At 38.3% G+C, this 20,423-nt stretch overlaps 2 protein-coding genes across 16 annotated transcripts; both read left to right on the forward strand.

The window, feature by feature from the left end:
* The first annotated feature begins 1,324 nt into the window (after nucleotides 1–1,324).
* Nucleotides 1,325–9,632, forward strand: LOC112189757 (disease resistance protein RUN1). 9 transcript variants are annotated; one of them, XM_040512069.1, is made up of 10 exons: nucleotides 1,325–2,114; nucleotides 2,696–3,782; nucleotides 3,957–4,316; nucleotides 4,415–5,941; nucleotides 6,044–7,190; nucleotides 7,421–7,752; nucleotides 8,175–8,297; nucleotides 8,514–8,611; nucleotides 8,954–9,010; nucleotides 9,090–9,632. In XM_040512069.1, the coding sequence occupies exons 1-5, from the start codon at nucleotides 1,630–1,632 to the stop codon at nucleotides 7,130–7,132; spliced, it is 4,548 nt and encodes a 1,515-aa protein (XP_040368003.1). In that variant the 5' UTR covers nucleotides 1,325–1,629; the 3' UTR covers nucleotides 7,133–7,190; nucleotides 7,421–7,752; nucleotides 8,175–8,297; nucleotides 8,514–8,611; nucleotides 8,954–9,010; nucleotides 9,090–9,632. The 9 variants fall into 9 exon arrangements, with proteins under 9 accessions (XP_040368003.1, XP_040367984.1, XP_040367978.1 ...); XM_040512050.1 differs by having other exon boundaries at nucleotides 1,327–2,114; nucleotides 7,398–7,752; nucleotides 8,175–8,326; nucleotides 8,908–9,010; XM_040512044.1 differs by having other exon boundaries at nucleotides 1,327–2,114; nucleotides 7,398–7,752; nucleotides 8,175–8,326.
* An 842-nt stretch (nucleotides 9,633–10,474) lies between these two features.
* On the forward strand, nucleotides 10,475–17,087 carry LOC112166848 (TMV resistance protein N). 7 transcript variants are annotated; one of them, XM_024304103.2, is made up of 11 exons: nucleotides 10,475–11,072; nucleotides 11,460–12,549; nucleotides 12,720–13,043; nucleotides 13,135–14,163; nucleotides 14,336–15,120; nucleotides 15,224–15,382; nucleotides 16,010–16,192; nucleotides 16,298–16,303; nucleotides 16,391–16,407; nucleotides 16,516–16,588; nucleotides 16,706–17,087. In XM_024304103.2, exons 1-7 carry the CDS (start codon nucleotides 10,579–10,581, stop codon nucleotides 16,176–16,178), a joined length of 4,050 nt encoding a protein of 1,349 aa, XP_024159871.1. In that variant the 5' UTR covers nucleotides 10,475–10,578; the 3' UTR covers nucleotides 16,179–16,192; nucleotides 16,298–16,303; nucleotides 16,391–16,407; nucleotides 16,516–16,588; nucleotides 16,706–17,087. The 7 variants fall into 7 exon arrangements, with proteins under 7 accessions (XP_024159871.1, XP_024159568.1, XP_024159683.1 ...); XM_024303800.2 differs by having other exon boundaries at nucleotides 16,010–16,303; XM_024303915.2 differs by having other exon boundaries at nucleotides 16,298–16,407.
* The last annotated feature ends 3,336 nt before the right edge of the window (nucleotides 17,088–20,423 follow it).

Below are 20,423 nucleotides of genomic sequence, written 5' to 3' on the forward strand. Positions count from 1 at the left end.
TCGAAAATTACTGAAAAAGTTAGTTTGGTTTTGGTAAATACCGAATTTACCGATTATTTAAATATTAGCTTTATATAATATGGTTTTCAATACACAGACATGTATGTTAAGAAATAAACATAAAAGTTTTCATAATAATATGAACATTACTCAATATACTACATAATAATAGTACATGTATTTTGAGTAACCTAGTCTAAGATGGTTAAATAAGCTAGTTTTATTGAAAATTGCTAAAATTTAATGTCATATATACAAAAGAAAGCTATGATTAGTAGATGAATACGAAGTTTACGGTTATAAAATTGAAAAACCTAATTTTGTTCATTCTAATTTATATTACAAAGAATTAGTTATTCTAAAGTTGGTAATACCGAAAACCGAAATACCGAATTTAGTAGATATGATTAAAAATAAAAAATTTTGGTTGGTAATTGGTAGCTCAATTTTGAAACCGAAAGCTTTGGTTTTGAAGTTGGTAATACCTATAACCGATTCGAACCGACCGAGTGACAGCCCTCTTTAAACTTTATATTGGTAAAGCTTTGTGTGAAGTTCTACAGAATTCAAATACAAAAAGAATGAATCTTTCTAAAAGCTCAGGGTGTGGTGTATTCATCAAAACTTCAATAAAGCTCACCACTTGCACCTACAGTCCAGGCCCATCACAAATTCCAATCTAAACATTTACCACCGCCTGCTCTTACAAACCTTACCGGTTCATTGTCGACACTCATCGGAATCTGGGACTGCGGTTCGACCGGAAGTTGCGGCAGTACGGTGGTTGACTGGTTGGTAATTTGGGTAGCGGCACAACGGTGGTAGTAATCAACTGTATTGCCAATCTGCGGCCTTCACCATATTTGGTTGCTCCGGTTGTAGCTGCCAATCAGCGTAGTGTTTTGATTCTTTTTTGTTTGGACAGAAAAACAGAATAGTGGTGTATACTTGGATATGTATACTGACAAGTAGGGTACCCCACCCCTGACAAGTATATCTCTAATTCTCTATCTACAATTCTACATACATTCATTATTCATTAGTCTTTCTTGTTTTTTTTTTTTTTCCTTCGGTTTCGATATGTCTATATGCTTGATGTTTTGTTATTCAATCAGATACTGTGAAGATATGTCCTATGCCATTTCTAGCTAATTTTTTGGTGTCAACATTAGAACACAAGCGAAACAACAAGGTCATGTGCTATTGTGCTTTGAAATGACATGTAGAATTCTCATAAATATTCAATCTGATTTCTGTTGTACGTGCTGAATTAGATTGGAACCAGTTCAGTTGCTTACATGACCCCTTCTTAGACTCATCATTAATGTACACATCCAAACAAATACAAGTTCTGCACTTCGGCCCAATTATTCACAGGCCCAATCCCTGGAAAAGTGAAAACGCACGATCTCATTGTAGGATAGGATTTCTGGTCGTCCCCCGTATCCGCAAAATTTGCGATGACTACCCAACACGTGGAACGTTTGAGAGACGACGACGACGACGACTCTTGACGAGTTGACTCGTGGAGTGCGATCCTTGTTTGTCTAATTTAATGATGATACGGAGCAAGTATGATGCTGGTCTATTCGATCGTCGACGAGCTTTGATCTTGTCGGTGTTTATTGCATGATGGCTTCTTCTTCATCTCCATCCGGCGATCCCTGTGAGTATGATGTCTTCCTCAGTTTTAGAGGAGAAGACACCCGCAAGATCTTCGCCGGCCATCTTTACAGAGCTCTGCAACACAAAGCAATCCGCGCCTTCATCGATTCTGAAGAGCTCGAAAAAGGCAACAATATTTCAGAGCTACTCACATATATTGAGAAATCAAGGCTTTCGATTGTCGTTTTATCTCGAAACTATGCATTTTCCACTTGGTGCTTAAAAGAGCTCGTCAAAATCCTGGATTGCATGGATAAGAAGAAGCAGATGGTGCTGCCTATCTTCTACGATGTGGATCCCTCTGATCTACGGAAAATCAAAGGAAAATATGCAGAAGCTTTTGCCAAACATGGAGAAAATCCTAACATTGACAAGGAAGAGGTGAAGAGCTGGAGGTCCTCTGTAAATAGAGTTGCGGATCTATCTGGCTGGGATTCGACCAAATATGAGTAATATTTCTTCAAACTCTCAATTAGTTTTACACTTCTACACTTCTAGTCTCGTAAATCTGGCCTTTTTTTCTTTTCTATGCTTCAGTGGAAATCTTACAATTTTACCCCATAGCTATTGTTAAAGTGTTAAGGTTGTGATATACTTCTTCGTTACCATGAAGGCTGCCTATTTCTTTGTTATAAATTCGTGGATTCATACTGATGTTTAACTGAATTTCAAAAGTTTTTAATCAACTAAGCTCTATGAAGTTCATTTTTCTTGAATTTCTATACAGGGTTTTGTGTGCTAACTTATGAATCCCTTCTCTTAATCGAATTGTACTTTTTTGGTTTAGTCTTATGTATTTAGGTTTTTTTTTTTTTTTGCTAGCATACATGCATTAATCTTTTAAACTATAAGTTTAGATACTTGACTCTGATAAGATCACTGCAAATTATTAACTGAATCCCTGGTTTTAGTCTTTATCACATTTTTAGTTTAATTCTATTTCACTATATGTTCGTAGTACCTGTTTCACAGTACATCTTGCTTTGATTACTCTTTACAAACACAGTTACACGGATTTCTAATTTTGCAGGGATGACGGCAAGCTTATTGAGGAAATTGTTGCAAATACTCATAGAAAGCTGATCCAAACATCGTCCAATAAAGACAATGGCTTGGTTGGAATGGATTCCCACATTACAGAAATGATGTCAAGATTATGTCTTCAGGTGAATGATGTTCGTGTTGTTGGAATATGGGGTATGGGCGGTCTAGGAAAAACAACCATTGCTAGAGCTGTTTTCGATGAAATTGCTCGGCAATTTGAACACTCCTGCTTTCTTGGTAATGTCAAAGAAGCTTTTAAAGACAAGCGTGAAGTAAAAAAAATGCAGCAAGAACTTCTGTTCAAATTGTTGAATGAAAAGGTAAAGAGTGTAGATTTGGACAAAGATAGGAATGTGATAATGGAAAGGCTGGGTAGGAAAAAAGTCTTAGTTGTTCTTGATGATGTGGAAACTGTTACCCAAATTGAACACTTGCTTGGTAAACCACATGCATTTGGGGAGGGAAGTAGAGTCATTGTGACAACTAGAAATAAGCAATCACTCAGTAGAGTTGATGAGACATATCACCCCACGATATTAAGTGATGAAGAAGCTCTTGAGCTGTTTATGAAATATGCCTTCACAAGAAATCAACCCAATGGAGACTATGATCATCTCTCAAGGCATGCCATAGAATATTCTAAAGGTTTGCCTTTAGCACTTAAAGTCTTGGGGGCTTTTCTTGATAACAAAAGTGTGCCTGAATGGGAAGCAGTGTTGGAGAAATTGAAGAAAATCCCACAAATAGAAATTCAGGATGTGCTTAGAACAAGCATTGTTGGACTAGACGATTTTGATAGGGACATATTTCTAGATATTGCATGTCTCTTTAGGGAATGGAACACAGATTTTGTAACAGAATTACTAGACAGTTGTGGCTTCTATCCCCGCAATGGATTAAGGGTTCTAGTTGACAGAGCACTCATAACTTTGTCATTTGACAGAGTCAACATGCATGATTTACTACAAGGAATGGGTAGAGAAATCGTCCGCCTAGAATCTCCTAGAGAACCTGGGAAGCGCAGTAGGTTGTGGAGTTATGAAGATGTTAATTGTGTATTAACTCAAAATATGGTGAGTCATTCAATCATGATCATTCTCTGGCTCTTTTCCATGTCAAATGTGTACATAATGTTTGGTAGAAAGATTCAACTTTGACCAAAATCAAATTCATGGGAATCTTGTATTAACTTTATTATAATGTTCTAGAATTTTGCAATAACTTTTAATTTTCTATTGGTTATGCAGGCTACGGATGCAGTTGAATGCTTAGTGCTTGACTTGTCGAACTCAGAAGTTGACCTATGCATAAATACTGGAGCCTTTGTACGAATGAAGAAGCTAAGACTACTCATAATCTATTATTCATTCTACACCATATTTGATGATTTTGAAGATGAAGATTATTCTGATTTTGAGGATATTTGCCCAGTCTATGGCTGTAAACAACTCTCGAGGGGGGACTTCGAGTTTCTTTCTCAAAAATTGAGGTTACTCATATGGCATGGATGCCCGCTTAAGTCTTTGCCATCAACCTTTATCCCGGAGAATCTTGTTCAGCTTGACATGCGTGCTAGTCACATTCGAGAACTTTGGGAAGGAATTAAGGTACTATCATCTACATATCTTTTTCTTATTTCAAAATTATAAATTTCTATATTCCCCTTGTATGATGAAGACATGTTTTCCTGGTGTTTTAAATGCAGCCCCTACAAAATCTGAAAGTCATCAAGTTAAGTCACTGTCAATACCTTGTCAAAATCCCCGACTTAACTGAGGCCATAAAACTTGAGAGAGTACTTCTTGACGGCTGTTCAAGTTTATTTGAGGTTCATTCATCCATTTCTGCTCTTGAAAACCTTCATTTCGTGGATCTAAAGGGGTGCAAACAGCTTAAGATTCTCCCAAGCTGCATTCATATGAAATCTCTACGGGCACTTAAACTTTCGGGCTGCGCAAATCTTGAAAAGTTTCCAGAGATTGCAGATGTTATGATGGAGTTAAAAGAGCTTTATCTAGATGGGACTGCAGTTAAAGAACTACCCTCATCTATTAACAATCTCACTGGGCTTCGTGTTTTGGATCTCACAGATTGCACAGAACTTAAGACTCTATCAACCAGCATTCATATGCCTTATCTTCAGACCCTCGAACTCGGTGGCTGCTCAAGTCTTGAAAAGTTTCCGGAGATTTCAGGAATCATGAAGGAGCTAACAGTGCTTTGTTTAGATGAGACTGCAATTAAGGGACTTCCCTCGTCAATTGATCTACTTGAGGGGCTTGAAGAATTAAGCATGCAGAACTGCAAAAGCCTTGTCTCTCTTCCGGACAGTATCTGTAATTTGCCAGCCCTTAAACATCTGGATCTCACGGGTTGCACAGAACTTAAGACTCTATCAACCAGCTTTCATATGAGTTCTCTTCGGTACCTTTACCTCGATGGCTGCTCAAATCTTGAAAAGTTTCCGGAGATTTCAGGAATCATGAAGGAGCTACCAGAGCTTCGTTTAGATGAGACCGCAATTAAAGGACTTCCCTCATCAATTGATCATCTTGAGGGGCTTAAAGTATTGAGTATGCGGGACTGCAAAAGCCTTGAATTTCTTCCCGACAGTATCTGTAATTTGGCAGACCTGACACATTTGGATCTGTCTGGGTGCCCAGTATTTCATAACTTGCCTGAGAAATTGGGGGACTTAAAATCCTTACAGGTCCTTAACGTAAGGGATAGTGGTATAAAACAACTTCCATTGTCTATTCTACGTTTGGAGAAGCTTGTACGTGACGGATTATCATGTAGTGGATGTAAAGAGATGATCGCACGCTTGTCAGCATGGCCATCATCAATCGAAGGGCATTGTAGTTACTCTGTTCTGCTACATGTTGATTTAAGTGACTGCAATCTGTTGGAGTTATCGGATGGTATTGCTCATTTATATTCATTGAAAACATTAAAGCTGTGCCGAACCAACTTGGAGAGCTTACCTGTGGCAATGAATCGGCTTTGTTGTTTAACGCATCTTGAATTGGAAGCTTGCAGGAGGCTGAAATCAATACCAGAGCTTTCATCGAGTATAAATTACATAGATGCACATGATTGCACAGCTTTGGAAAAAGTTTCAATGCCAAAGCCTCAGGACAAGACTTATCATTTCTTTACATTTTCTAATTGCCTTCAGCTGGTACAAACAAATCTATTTACAGATATTGTGGAAAGACATTCACATTTGCAGGTTCCTATCTCGCCCCCTCCCTCTTTGTGACAGATAAACAAACAAACTTGTACAAACACATAATTAAACCAAATAAAGTTTACTGTTGTTTTCAATGTGTAGGATAATTACCTGCGACCTCTTCAGTTGAATATGTCTCTTCCTGGGAGTGAAGTTCCCGATTGGTTCAACCATCAGAGTAGGGGATTTTCAGTGAGTGTGCAGCTACCACCAAATTGGTTTGACAGTAAGTTTTGGGGATTCGCTATCTGTGCTGTTCGTGTATGCCAGGGACTTATTGATGATACATCTCCTTTATCTGCTGCTTGTGTATGTACCTTCAAAGGAAATCGTGGCGATTATATTAATGATGATACATCTCCACAAAATCGTAGTTTCAGTTTTGATTTGCTCAATTCGGGTTTCAGAACTGATAGATTCTTTGAATCAGATCACATGTTCCTGGGATATGTGTCGTGGTCTGAATGTCGCCTGATTGAAATAGGAAAACTGGTCAATGAAGCCTACACTGAGGCCACATTTCAGATTGTAGCCTACAATGAATTCAAAACAGAACAGCTCCGCATCACAAGCTGCGGAGTTCGTTTTGTATATGCTAATCCAGATGAAATGCTGGATCTAAACATGCCGCCGCCCCAAGTTCATGTGGACAGTTGTGAGACTGGAGTTTGTTTTATGGACGACCCATATGAATTCACAAACAAAGAAACAGAGAGGGTAGAGATTTCGAGGGAGATAATGTCATCGGAGACAGCGGAAGGGATAGACACCTGCCACACACTGCAACTGTTTCCGGAACAACAGATAGAGAGGAAAGGAGAGAAAGAGATAATGAAGATGACAGAGCAGGAGGATGGGGAGGGTTTCCGGGTGTTAAGTCCTGTATGCTTCTGCTTCTCATTGTCTGGGTGCACCATGTGTTCGAGAAAGAGAGAAACAGAAAGAGAGGGAGACAGAGTCACCAGAGTCTCTGAAGATGGTGAGTTGAGCAGCCAGAGTGGTCTGGTGGTGCCAAATTCAGAGACTGAGAGAGAAGAAGAGAGAGTTGAGGGAGGGTTCAATAATGGGAGAGGAGTCATCAACTGGAAGAGGATTGCTAGGGTCACTATGCAGCTGCTTTTATTGGCTGGGTGCAGTATCGCGTTGAAACAGACGACTTTGGTTCGCATGAAAGGAAAAAAGAGCAGTTAGGAGTTTAGGACGGCTAATGCATTTCTGTGCTGTCGTTGATGCTCATGGAGACCCTCATGTAATTATTCTTGCTACTCATGACTCATCTTTAAATTTTTACAACACAAAAGTCACCAAGACACCAACACTAAAAGAGGAGTTGATATCTTAAACTCAATAGTTTCTCTTCTTGCAATGATAAACTTAATTTACAAGTATTTAACTTTTCTTTTGATTCCTCATAACTCATAAGTCATATGTATGATACTTGTTGGACAAATTTCAGATAATATATCCTTGTTGCTGTAGTAGAATTTCAGCAAAGACGAGTTGGGCTATGTCTGGATGCACTATGTCTTTGGGAAACAGAAACAGAAAGAGAAGGAGAATGATGAGTATCTGATGAGTTGGGCAGCCACAGTGGTCTGGTGGTGCTAAACTCACAGAGTAATGGCAAAGACGAGAAAGAATTGATGGGGGAGGAGTCATTGGCCGGAAGAGGGTTGTTAGGGCTACTATGCAGCTGCTTTCACTGGCTGGGTGAAGTATGGCGTGGAAACAGAGAAGTGCCAGAAGCAGATGACTTTGGCTTGCATGAAAGGAAAAAAGATTAGTTGAAGAGGTTATAGTGGTGATCCAAGGTTAGTTTCTCAATAGAAAGTTTTATGCATTTCTGTGCTGTGACTGCTGTCTTTGATTCTCATAAAGACCTTCATGTAATTATTTTTGTTACTCATCTTTTAATTTTTTGCAACTCAGAACTCACCAACACTAAAAAAAGAACACTCGTTGCTATGTACAAATTCCTTCATATGTGTTGTTTAGTTGTAATCGCTTTTGTTTACATTTTTGCTTGATGTAGTACGTTGATAATGATGCAAGTTTTAGTGGTATGTTCACATAAAATTTCCCACTGAGCAAGCAGTACTCATAAACTCATTGTAATTTCAAACTTAGATTGGCATCTGTATTCGGCTCCCTGAACTATGCTGTTGTAGTTAAACTTTAGCTTTTATTGGAGAAACTCACTATGATTTATTCCTCTATCAAATTTGGTGTTTAGGTTGGGCATGCAAACTTTTCAGGGGAGATGCATATGTTTGGATCATCTGGAAGGGCATAGCAACAGAAGGAAAGTATGCCTCAGTGATTTCATTCCGTCTTCAACAGAATGCCCGTTGTACTGGTACTAACATTAAAGCGGCAAACGCCAGGGTGATTTTAATTTATTTATTTATTATTATTATTTTTTTTTTTGTAAAGGCTTGGATAGGTAAGGACTATTAATTTGGTTGCACTAGGTTTGGCGATAGTTGGAAATAGCAGTAGTGATCATTGTTGGTGACTGGTTTAAATGTCTGAAACTTGAAATGGTAATTTGGTGATTGCATTCCCTTTACAGGTATTTAGCTTTTATTGTGATTTCTTGTGTATGTGAGACAAAAGTTTAGCACCATACCGCCATACGGTTGCCTTGTTGAAGAAATTGAAGAAAGTTTGGTAATATATGCTTGTTGCTGTTGTATAATTTTCTTCTATATGTAGTCATTCATTGTTCGGGTAAAAATTTCAGCGCTTGATGTTGCTATCATGAGGATTTTTTTGAAAATATCACCATGATTATGCCTCAGTAGTGTAAACATGAGTGCTTGAACTAATTGAAAGTGAGGAGATCATCATATGAAGTTTGCAACAAATTTGACATGGAAAATGTATGCTTCTCTATAATAAAGTCTAAAATTATGTAGTCAATGGCATTGGACAGAACAAACTCACTTGTCCTCTTATTCACTCAGCTCAATTACCCTCATCTTCTCTCTAATGAACTGTCTCTCTGCACAGAGAAGATAAAGAGGAAAGCAGGAAAGGAAAAAGGAGTCTGGCATAGTGTTATCATAGGTGAGTTGCCTTGCTAGCTAGCTCAGTCGTCATCTAATTTCTTTGATCCTCCTTTTAATCATTCGTTGCAATTTCACAGGTGATCGCATCTTATAACCTGTGATAACATTTGAATCTCGCCGACTTCAGGCGAGTTTCGACTCTGCTATGAGGAGCATTACATCTCGACGTCGTTTTGTTCGTGTGAAGCCTTTGGCGCAATAGATGCGAGTGGCAACAGCGTGTTTCAAACTTACGATCTTGGCTTTGACAGCGACGGCAAGTCCGAGAGCAGCGCAACGGTGCGTGTGGGTTTTGCCCTTGCACACACGTGGGCTATTTGGTGGGTTTTGTCCTCACTGATATAGTTCCGACTACATCCGATTATAAATTACATTGTGGGCTTGAGAAGATCTAGTGCCTCCAGATTCTATAGCGATGGTTCTGCGGTGTCTTTTGAGGTGGTGGATGCCTCTGGGCCTCACACCTTTATTGTCCCCTAACAAAGTTGCATGAAGTCTCGTTGTACTTTTCTTCTAGCGAGAATTTATTAAAGATGGCGTTTTACCATCTGGGTAAAATGCTTGTGGTAGTTTTGAAGCTTAGAGCATCTCTAACAGTAAAAGCTATTTTTTTAGTTAAATCATCTAAAAGTTAAATTTAGGTAGTAAATTTCTAGTTTTTCGTCCAGCAGTGTTAGCTAAACTAAAAAAATTGAACGTGGAGTGTTTAGTTTTTTGTTATTTTCTCTCTCCTGCCTAGCTAAATTTAGTTAGAGATTTTAGCAAAAATCAAATTTGACTTTCATATAGCTATTCTGCTGGAGTGCTAAACTATCTCAAATTAGCCAAATTTATAACTTTTTGTTGAAATAGCTAGTTTGTTGGAGATGTCCTAATTCTATGAAGAGTTGTTACACTAGTCAAAGAGAATCTCTGAGTACCACAATTGAGTGTATTGATAAATGGATTTCTCACTTAATTTTAATTTTGTGAGATGACTAGCCATAATCTCGTAGGCTCACCAATGAATCAGGGTTCAATGTAACAGTGTGCATAGTATTAATTTTTCCTAATTGTTTGGACAATTATGAGCAAAGGAAATCATCGTAAATGTCGTTATAAGATTTGAATGAATACTCAAAAGTAAATTAGTTCGTTGTGGAAGTAAATCGGCTCCATGCATTGCTAGATTAGTTTGCCTTTATATTAAAGTATTGTATTTTTATATTAAGTTAACAGAAAATTTATTTTAAGTCCAAAATTCACCCTCTATATCGTAAGCAATTCAGACAAACATTTTTGTGAACTGCGGTTCTACGACTTCACCTGCCACGTAACATTTCTTTCCTTTTCAGGTTTTGTCCGATTAATTTACTCAATTAATAAGCTACAGAGAAGACGTGAAGACCCATGATTGGCAATTGTTAATAGTGCTTAAACCCAAGAGGTGTCCCCTATTCCTAATAAAATAGAACACGATTCTTTCTTTCCCCACTTCTCAAGGCCGGTGGAACAAAATCGTTTACTTTGACTAAGCCCTGCCGTATCTCATTTCATTTCTTAGATCGGGCTTTTCGATCGAGTCCCATGGCCGCTTCTTCTTCTTCTTCGTCTTCTGCAGCTGTCGGTCGTTGGAACTACGATGTCTTCATCAGTTTTAGAGGCGATGACACTCGCAAGATCTTTGTCGGCCATCTCTACAAAGCTCTCCATCAGAAAGCAATCAACACCTTCATCGATTCCGACGAGCTTAGAAACGGTAACAACCCTTCAGAGCTTCTGGAAGCCATCGCCGACTCGAGGCTTTCCGTTGTGGTGTTCTCTAAACACTATGCTTCTTCCGAGTGGTGCCTCAGAGAGCTGGTCAAGATCGTCGAGTGCATGAAAACGATGAAGCAGATTGTGGTGCCCGTTTTCTACGAACTTGATAGTTCCGATATTCGGAAACTCAAGGCGAGTTTTGAGCAAGCTTTTGCTGAACATTTGCATGATTCTAATGCCGATGTGGAAGAGGTGCAGAGGTGGAAGTCTGCTCTAGTTGAGGCCTCCAATTTATCTGGCTGGGATTCAAGAAATTATGAGTAAACATTTCTTTCATATATACTTTTTTTCTGTCTAATGAAATTGTTAGAACAAAAAGTTTTTTCCTTTATAATAAGGGTTGAATAATTAAGCTGGGTTTTATGTTTTTTTTTTACCATACGCTAATCAATTGGATTTCATGACAATTAAACTGGGTTTCAAGATTCTGATCAGTTGATTGTATATATATGGATCATACTGTAAATTAACAAAGGCTACTAGGATATTAAAAGATTCCTGATTTTGGTCCGAACACATATAGTTTCAAGTTGTCGATTTATGTTTTCTTAGTATCAGTATGATATTAGTACATTAGCTCTTGCTCTGGACTTACAAAAAGAAAATTTATGTATTATTTTTCTTTTCTTTTTCTTAAAATATGGCAGGGATGACGCCAAGCTTATTGAGAAAATAGTCGGTGATATTTCTAAAAGATTGATCCGCGTCTCATCCGGTATAGACAATGTTTTGGTTGGAATGGATAAGCACATTGCAGAAATAGATGTACTATTATGTCTGGGGGTGGATGATGTTCGTGGTATTGGAATATTCGGAATGCCTGGTATAGGTAAAACAACCATTGCTCGAGCTGTTTATGATGAAATCACTTGTCAGTTTGAACACTATTGCTTTCTTGAAAATGTCAAAGATGGTTTCAAGAATAAAGGTGCTGTACATATGCAGGAAGAACTTCTATCTAGAATCTTGAAGAAAAAGGTGTGTACCTTAGGTAATTTGAATACAGGCTTCAAGATGGTTATGGAAAGGCTGAATAAGAAAAGAGTTTTGCTTGTTCTTGATGATGTGGAAAATTTTTCCCAAATTGAAGCCTTACTCGGAAAGCAATGTTCATTTGGTGGTGGAAGTAGAATCATTATAACAACTAGAGATATGCAATCACTAAGTGGAGTGCAGGAGAGATATAATCCCAAATTTTTAAGTGATGATGAAGATCTTGAGCTTTTTATGCAGTATGCGTTCAGAACACACCAACCCACAGGAGATTACGATTCTCTCTCAAGGCTTGCCATAGAATATGCTCAAGGTCTGCCTTTAGGACTTAAAGTTTTGGGAGCTTTTCTTGATAGCAAAAGTGCATGTGAATGGGAAGATGAGCTAGAAAGAATAAAGAAAATCCCACACATAGAAATTCAGGGTCTGCTTAGAACAAGCTTTGATGGACTCGATCCTTTACAAAAGGATATATTTCTAGATATTGCATGCTTCTTCAGAGGAATGAACAAAGGATATGTAACAAAAGTTCTGGAAAGTTGTGGTTTTTACCCCCATAGTGGATTACGAGTACTACTCGATAGAGCTCTCATCACGATCTCAGATGACAATAGGCTCGAAATGCATGATTTACTACAAGAAATAGGTTGGGAAATCGTCCGACGACAATCAATTAAAGAACCTGGGAAGCGCAGTAGGTTGTGGGTTTATGAAGATGTCGATCATGTGTTCACTCAAAATACGGTGAGATATTTGATCATGACCTCTAACTCCTCTTCATATCAGTACCTACATTTAGTGGAAACCTTTAACTTTGAACAAAACCCCATTTATGGGAAACATGTACTACCTTTATAATTTTAGATAAGTTTATGGGTATTTTCACTCATGTAATTTCCACTATGCTTATCCAGGCTACAGATGCAGTTGAGGGCATAATGCTTGACTTGTCAAGATCAAAAGAGGTATACTTAGCTTCCGAAGCTTTTGTTAAAATGACGAGGCTGAGACTGCTAAGAATTATCAGTAATAACCATTCACGTCAGGATTTATGTCATCCAAGTGATGACACTCAACAACATCTGAGTGGCGACTTCAAGTTTCTTTCTAATGAGTTGAGGATTCTCCACTGGCATGGATTCCCCTTAAAGTCTTTGCCATCCAATTTTATCCCGAAGAATCTTGTTGAACTTGACATGCGTTCTAGTCACATTGAACAACTGTGGGAAGGAATCAAGGTATCATTTTCCTTTAAAATGTCAGCATGAAGTTTTAGATGCATTATGCATGTTATCTAATGCATGTTATCCTTGTTGTTTTGACATGCAGCCTCTGAAAAAGTTGACAATTATTAATCTAAGTCACTCTCAATACCTTAAGAAAATACCTGACTTCACTGAGGCGATGAATATGAAGAAACTAATTCTTGATGGTTGTTCAAGTTTATTGGAGGTTCATCCGTCCATTTCAGCTCTTAAAAACCTTGTTGTCCTGAGTCTAAAAGGGTGCAAAGCAGTTCAGAGTCTTCCGGGTAGCATTTACATGAAATCTCTTAAGACCCTTGATCTTTCTGGTTGCTCAAATCTTAAGATGTTTCCAGAGATCTCAGGAATTATGGAGGACCTATCAGAGCTTTATTTAAATGAGACTGCAATTGAAAAATTACCGTCATCGATTGAACAGCTTCAGGGGCTTGTGTTATTGAATATGGCAGACTGCAGAAGCCTTGTCTGTCTTCCAGACAACATCTGTAATTTGGCATACCTTACAAATCTCACTCTCTCTGGGTGCTCAAAACTTTATCGTTTGCCTGAGAACTTGGGGAATTTAGAATCCTTGATGATCCTTGAAATAGAAAGAAGTGGTATAAAAGAACTCCCTTTTTCGATCTTACGTGTGAATCAGCTTAAAAGATTATCATGTGATGGATGTAAAGAAATGATGGTGCCCCTTTCATCATGGTCATCATCAATCAAAGGATATTATACTTACTCTGGTATGCTACATCTTGATTTAAATGACTGCAATCTGATGGTATTATCAGATGGAATTGCTCATTTGTCCTCATTAAGAACATTAGAGCTGCGCAGAAACAACTTGGAGAGCTTACCTGCAGCAATGAATCGACTTCGTCGTTTATCACATCTTGAATTAGAAGCATGCAAGAGATTGAAATCAATACCTGAGCTTTCATCAAGTATTAGTTACATAGATGCACATGATTGCACAGCTTTGGAAACGGTTTCAACACCAAAACCTCGCTCTTCTACAAATCTTTGCTTCACATTTTCAAATTGCCTCCAGCTGATACAAACCAATCTATTCAGGGATATTGTGGAAACTTATTCCCATTATCAGGTTCCTCTCTCTCTCTCTCTCTCTCTCTCTCTCTCTCACACACACACACACACACACACATTCTCACTCTGTTAAACTTTAAACAAATACATTGACACAACACTAACATTTACAAACAAAAAGTTAACGCAAAAGAAGTACTTAAACATTGTTATGTTTTTTTCTTGTCTAGGGTAGCTATCTACGACCTCTCTCCTTTAGTATGTCACTTCCTGGAAGTGAAATTCCTCATTGGTTCAACCATCAGTGTAAGGGATTCTTAGTGAATGTGCAGCTACCACAGAATTGGTTTGATGATAAGTTTTTGGGATTTGCTATATGCGGTGTTAGTAACTTCAAGGGTGCCCATAATGATGCATCCGATCTATCTGCTGTTTGTTTTTGTACCTTCAAAGGAAATCATGGAGAGTACAAGTTCAGTTTTCATTTGCTTGATTGGGGTTTCAGAACAAACAGATTCCTCCAGTCAGATCACATGTTCCTGGGATATGTGCCATGGTCGCAATATCGCTTCAGTGATGGAGGAAAGCCGGTCAATGAACGCTACTACACTGAAGCCACATTTGAGATTTTGGTAGAAAATGGAGTCTATGCACATGATGATTACAGGACAGTAATACGACGGCATTGCATCACAAGTTGCGGAGTGCGTTTGTTTCATGGTAATTACATGGAACCGCAAAATCTAAGCATCACTCAGCCTAATTCTCATCATGATAGCAGTGAAATCCTATTGGACACTGCGAGGAAGAGAAAGAGAGAAATAGCAGGGGTGAAAATGCAGTGGAAGTGGCCTCCCGCAGAAGAGGTGTTCACTGAGCAAGAGCAAGAAGGATCCCTATCAAGGGAAGGGTCCCTGGTGGGGGAAGGGTCCTCCGCGGGCAAGAGGTCCTCGGCGGGGGAAGGGGTTCTTTCTATCCTTTCTTCAGTAGCAACAGTAGAAAGTGGTGCCAATGAGTATGCTTCCGTCCCCCTCCGATTTTTGTCTAAATTATATTTTGAATAATGTGTCCCATACAACTTGCATTTCTTCCCATAACTTTTGATTGTGTGTTGGCAGACGTGATGGTCCAACTATCCCTAATCGTACTAACAGAAGAAGGCGCACAAATTTGCGAAATTCGGCAACGTGGATACGGGATACAAATCAACTTATTGATGACGGCCATGCTTGGAGAAAGTATGGCCAAAAGGAGATACTTGGATCCAGATATCCCAGGTATTTAGGACATTTTTATCATATCAAATTTAGCTATGTTTCTTGAATTTGAGGCAATATACTACTACAATCTGATGCGACTGTTGTCTATGACCTCTAATTGTCTGGAAGCAGATCCCTTTCTCTTTAAAGTATGCCTTTTTTTTCTTTCTTTAATACTCATAAGATCAAATAGTAGCAAACAAAGAAGTGGAGACTGAAGAGTTCAAACCCAGAGCCTCTTGCAAACAAGGCTATGGTGCCATGTTAGATAACTATGGGCTGAAAAGCTTTTGTTGTCCGGGAATTGGTCAGCAATGTATTTTAACCCAACTACTTTGAACTCACCCTTTTTGAAATCTTTATTAAACACCGCATTGTACAAGCTAGAATATCCTGGACATACAAGGAATATAAGTTTTGGACTACAATTAAATACAGCAAGGATATTTATCAGACAATAAAGGAACTTAATTTTGACCTGTAATTCACTACTTTCCTTTTCTTTCCGTTTGGATGAAGTAGCTCATCTTTTATCATTAGGAAATAAAACCATGGTATCCTTGAAGATAATGTCACCCAAAGTCGAGATTTAAAAAGTCAAAATATTTCTTTCTTCCCATAACATTAGATTATTTTTGTTGGCAGAAACTATTACAGATGCACTTATCGAATGGATCAAGGCTGTATGGCCACAAAGCACGTGCAACGCATCAGTGACGAGCCAGTATTATATAGAACTACTTACAGAGGAAATCACACATGCAGACCCGTCTCCAGCACACAGGACATAGAAGAGTTCTATTTGGCATATTAAGTTCTGTCATTTTGGTAATTGGACAGCATGCTTCTTCCCAAGGCTGCAAATTTTGTTTGGAATTACTTGGATTTGTATTCTTATGATATTCGCTCTTCTATTCATGATTATGTCAACAGGAAGAGGTATATATATGTGGTGCACTTGTTACCTCTGATTTTGCTTTTTGCTGCTGGTGGTTTTGAACTTTGATTTTCTTTGCTTTTGCGCAGAAACTGTTAAAATATTGGTATGTCAATGGCATTGAAGTATTGAACACTACAAACTCACTTGCACTGTTATTGACATTCGCTATTTAATTCTCGTATTTTCTCTAATAAACTGTCTCCCTGCACAGATCAGATAAGAGGAAAGCAGGATACAAAAAGGGTGTCTTTGCAACATATGGATGGTGGAATGTTTTCTCATATGTGAGTTGGCTTGTTAGTCGTTATGTAGCTCAGTTTCTCCTTGTAGTTTCTTTGATATTAGTTTTAATGCCTTGAAACGAGTGATAACATTACAACCATCTCTGATTTCCATCATAGGAAGAGAAGCAAACCAAGATGAGTGCTTGATTCTAGCTGAAGGTGGAATAAGGGATTCCCTATCCAATGGCATGGTGGCTATAACATGTGTCTTTCATCCGAGCAGTGACCTGTTTTTCTCTTCTAAATGCAACTCCGCAGCTCTGCAATATTCTGCTGCCTCACATTGGGGCAAGGAAGTGCCATTTAAGTGTGTAATAGATACTGTAGAGGCGAAATTGAAATTACGAACATTGACATGTGAATTTGCAAGCAGTTTATGTCTTGAATGTTACTTTGTAAGAAGTAAAACACAGTTAGTCTGGACAAGTCCATAGGGTTGACATGTACTGTAATTCACTATGCAAAAGCTTTATAAATTGCATTTTTAAAATTCTCAAAAGCATTGCCATTGTTGCTTTTGTTCCTGGTTTAAACATTGTATTGGTAAGGCTATGTGTGAAGTTCTAAAGACAGAATCTTTCTGAAAGCACAGGATGGTGTAGTCATCAAATCTTAAACAAAGCCCACCACTTGTACCTACAGTCCAGGCCCATCACTTCACCAAATATATACGCCTACACAAACTCCAATACATACATTCTGCTGTGACAAACCTTACCGGTTCATCGGAATCTGGGACTCATGTCCAACCGGAACTTGCAGCAGAACGGTTGATGGTAACGATGTAGTAATCAACTGTACCACATTGGATTTTGATGGTGACGATGTATTAATCAATTATATTCGGGTTTGTTCCTCGAACTCGAATCCTTTTACTAATATTGTTTTGGTTGCTCAGTTTTTGTTTTAATTCATGTTTTGTTTGTGTTGCAAGAACAGAATAGTGGCGTTCCGAATTCTAATCATGGAGGATTGTGGATTGTGGTCTGTATAGCAACAAGGAAAGGTATATGTCTAATTCTCTATCTACAGATGGAATACACTATTACCTCTCTTTTCTTTTGGGATTTCTGGGTTCGTTTGCATTTGCTCATGTGCTGGTTTTTATATTGTGATGTTCTTTGCTCATTTAGAAACTGTCAAGATATGTTTTATGCCCCTTTTTTTGTTGTAGTTAATGCTGTTGGTGTCCCTCCGATTTTGGAGTGGAAGGCAGCATTGCTATACTGGTATTTTGCTTTCTTGACATTTGTATATCTGCAAAATAGGCTGCATGAGGCTCAGGATTTGTGTTGGTGTCCAAATTATCCCTTAAAATTTTGGAACTTTTTGGAGTCTGATGAAGTCTACGACTGTTATAAGCTCATATCTTTCAGATGTTTTGGTATTGGAACCAATGTTATGAGTTCCTTTTAACTATGAACTCTTTCTGGCACTTGGTCATGCATTCATCAGTAACTCTGGTTGTTATTGATCTTGGTTCTTGTATGAAACTTGTGTACTACCTTCTCCTTTTGTTTGAAAAGTTGCTCATTCGACGATAATGTTTTTGATCCCTTTATCTGTCTAAAAACCCATTGAGATATGGAATCTTTCTTGCTAATGGAAATATGGGTTTCAATACAATGAACAAAGAGCTGCTCTCCAGCCTTTTAAGTTTTCCTGACCATTGCATTACTGACATCGACTGGAGCTTAACAACTCAAACTGTAAAAACTCAAAAACTGAAACCACCTGATTAGATAAACCCTTTAGCACACATCTATAGCTAGAATGCTCTGATTGCTTGAGTTCTAACTCCAGAAAGACTGGTATTGTAGAATTTTCCTCTTGCTGATATCAGGAGTGAAAGACGATATTACAAGTTCATATTAATTTTAGATACCCTGAGCTGTTTGTACATATCATCAAATCAACTTGGGTCTTTCTCCAATAGGGTGAACTTGGGTGCTCCTCCAATAGCGCTAAATGTAGTTTTGCAGTTAGTTTGGTTGACATTTTCAATTCTGCAAAGTACCTTAAGGTCCAAGGATTTGTGATAATGTCCACATAACAACATATTGCTTTTAGAGTCTCTCTAAGGTCTTCTGCTTTTGAAGAAACAATCTTTCTGGACAGAAGCGAGAAGAGTGACTTGTGACCGTAACATACGTCTTAGTTGACAGCATAAGAACACAAGCAAACAAATTATATGTATGGGCCGTTAGAAAATATGGGCCTTACATTTTACAGACTGCAAGCTGTCAATCCAGTTCATACCAGGGATGATGTAAACGTATGAACTACTCTTGTCTTGCAGTTATGTCTAAATTCAAAAGGAGTCCCCTGCCTGAGTAAAACAAAAAGGTCTGGTAGTCATTTGATTCCTGGGTCCCTTCTTAGGTCCCTTCTTACCATTAGTCAAAATCAAAACCAGTCCAATTCTTTAATGGTCTCGACTCTCGAATGGGAGTAATTCATAAGCATCCAACCAACAAGAAGAGCAACTTGCATTATTAGGCTCTTAATTGCAATTAGAAAATCGAGCATTAGCTTCAATTCTTACATTAGACTAGTTGATCTTGTGCTTGTCGCATGATGGCTTCTTCTTCATCATCCAGCGGTCACCGGAAGTATGATGTCTTCCTAAGTTTTAGAGGAGAAGACACCCGAAAAATCTTCGTCGGCCATCTTTACAGAGCTCTGCAACAGAAAGCAATCAATACTTTCATTGATTCTGAAGAGCTGAGTAAAGGCAACAAGATTTCGGAGCTACTCACAGCTATTGAGGACTTGAGGATTTCGATTGCTGCCACTTCCACTTGGTGCTTACAAGAGCTCGTCAAAATCCTGGATTGCATGGATACGAAGAAGCAGATAGTGGTGCCCATCTTCTACGAAGTAGATCCCTCTCATCTACGGAAAATCAATGGAAAATTTGCAGAAGCTTTTGCCAAACATGGAGAAAATCCTAACCTCGACAAGGAAGAGTTGAAGAGCTGGAGATCCGCTCTAACTGCAACTGCGGATCTATCTGGCTGGGATTCGAGCAAATATGAGTAATCTTTCTTCAAACTCTCAATTAGTTTTAGACTTTTAGTCTCGTTTGTCTGGCCTTTTCTTCTCTTCTTTACTTCAGTGGAAATCTTACAATTTCGCCCCGTAGCTATTCTTATAGCGTTAAAGTTGGGATAAAATCGCGGATTCATACTGATGCTTAACTGAATTTCAAAAATTTTGAATCAACTAATCTCTATGAAGTTCATTTTTCTTCAATTTCTATATATTTATGTGCTAACTTATGAATCTCTTCTCTTAATTGGATTGTAACCTTTTGGTTTAGTCTTATGTAGTTGGTTTTTGTGGTAGCATACCTGCATTAATCTTGGAAACTATAAGTCTAGATACTTGACTCTGATAAGATCACTAGAAATTATGATATCATATCAACTGAATCCCTGATTTTAGTCTTTAACACATTCTACTTTAGTTCTCTGGCACTATATGTTCCTAGTTACTGTATCACAGTACGTCTTGCTTTGAGTACCTTTTACAAATACAATTACACAGATTTCAAATTTTGCAGGGATGATGGCAAGCTTATTGAGGAAATTGTTGAAAATACATTAAAAAAACTGATTCACACTTCGTCCAATTAAGCCAATGGCTTGGTTGGAATGGATTCCCACATTAGGAAAATGAATTCAAGATTAGGTCTTCAGGTGAATGATGTTCGTGTTGTTGGAATATGGGGTATGGGCGGTATAGGAAAAACAACCATTGCTAGAGCTGTTTACGACGAAATTGCTTGCCAATTCGAACACTCTTGCTTTCTTTATAACGTCAAGGAAGCCTT

The sequence above is a fragment of the Rosa chinensis genome, chromosome 1, assembly GCF_002994745.2.
Source record: "Rosa chinensis cultivar Old Blush chromosome 1, RchiOBHm-V2, whole genome shotgun sequence".
NCBI classification, from domain to species: Eukaryota; Viridiplantae; Streptophyta; class Magnoliopsida; order Rosales; family Rosaceae; genus Rosa; species Rosa chinensis.

Excerpts from the sequence above, each read along its gene's own strand:
- LOC112189757 (XM_040512069.1), top strand. The coding sequence starts at position 1,630 with ATGATGGCTTCTTCTTCATCTCCATCCGGCGATCCCTGTGAGTATGAT. Across the intron at positions 2,115-2,695 it reads TGGGATTCGACCAAATATGA|GGATGACGGCAAGCTTATTG; the intron begins GTAATATTTCTT and ends CTAATTTTGCAG. Across the intron at positions 4,317-4,414 it reads AACTTTGGGAAGGAATTAAG|CCCCTACAAAATCTGAAAGT; the intron begins GTACTATCATCT and ends TTTTAAATGCAG.
- LOC112166848 (XM_040512090.1), top strand. The coding sequence starts at position 10,579 with ATGGCCGCTTCTTCTTCTTCTTCGTCTTCTGCAGCTGTCGGTCGTTGG. Across the intron at positions 11,073-11,459 it reads TGGGATTCAAGAAATTATGA|GGATGACGCCAAGCTTATTG; the intron begins GTAAACATTTCT and ends AAAATATGGCAG. Across the intron at positions 12,550-12,719 it reads ATGTGTTCACTCAAAATACG|GCTACAGATGCAGTTGAGGG; the intron begins GTGAGATATTTG and ends ATGCTTATCCAG.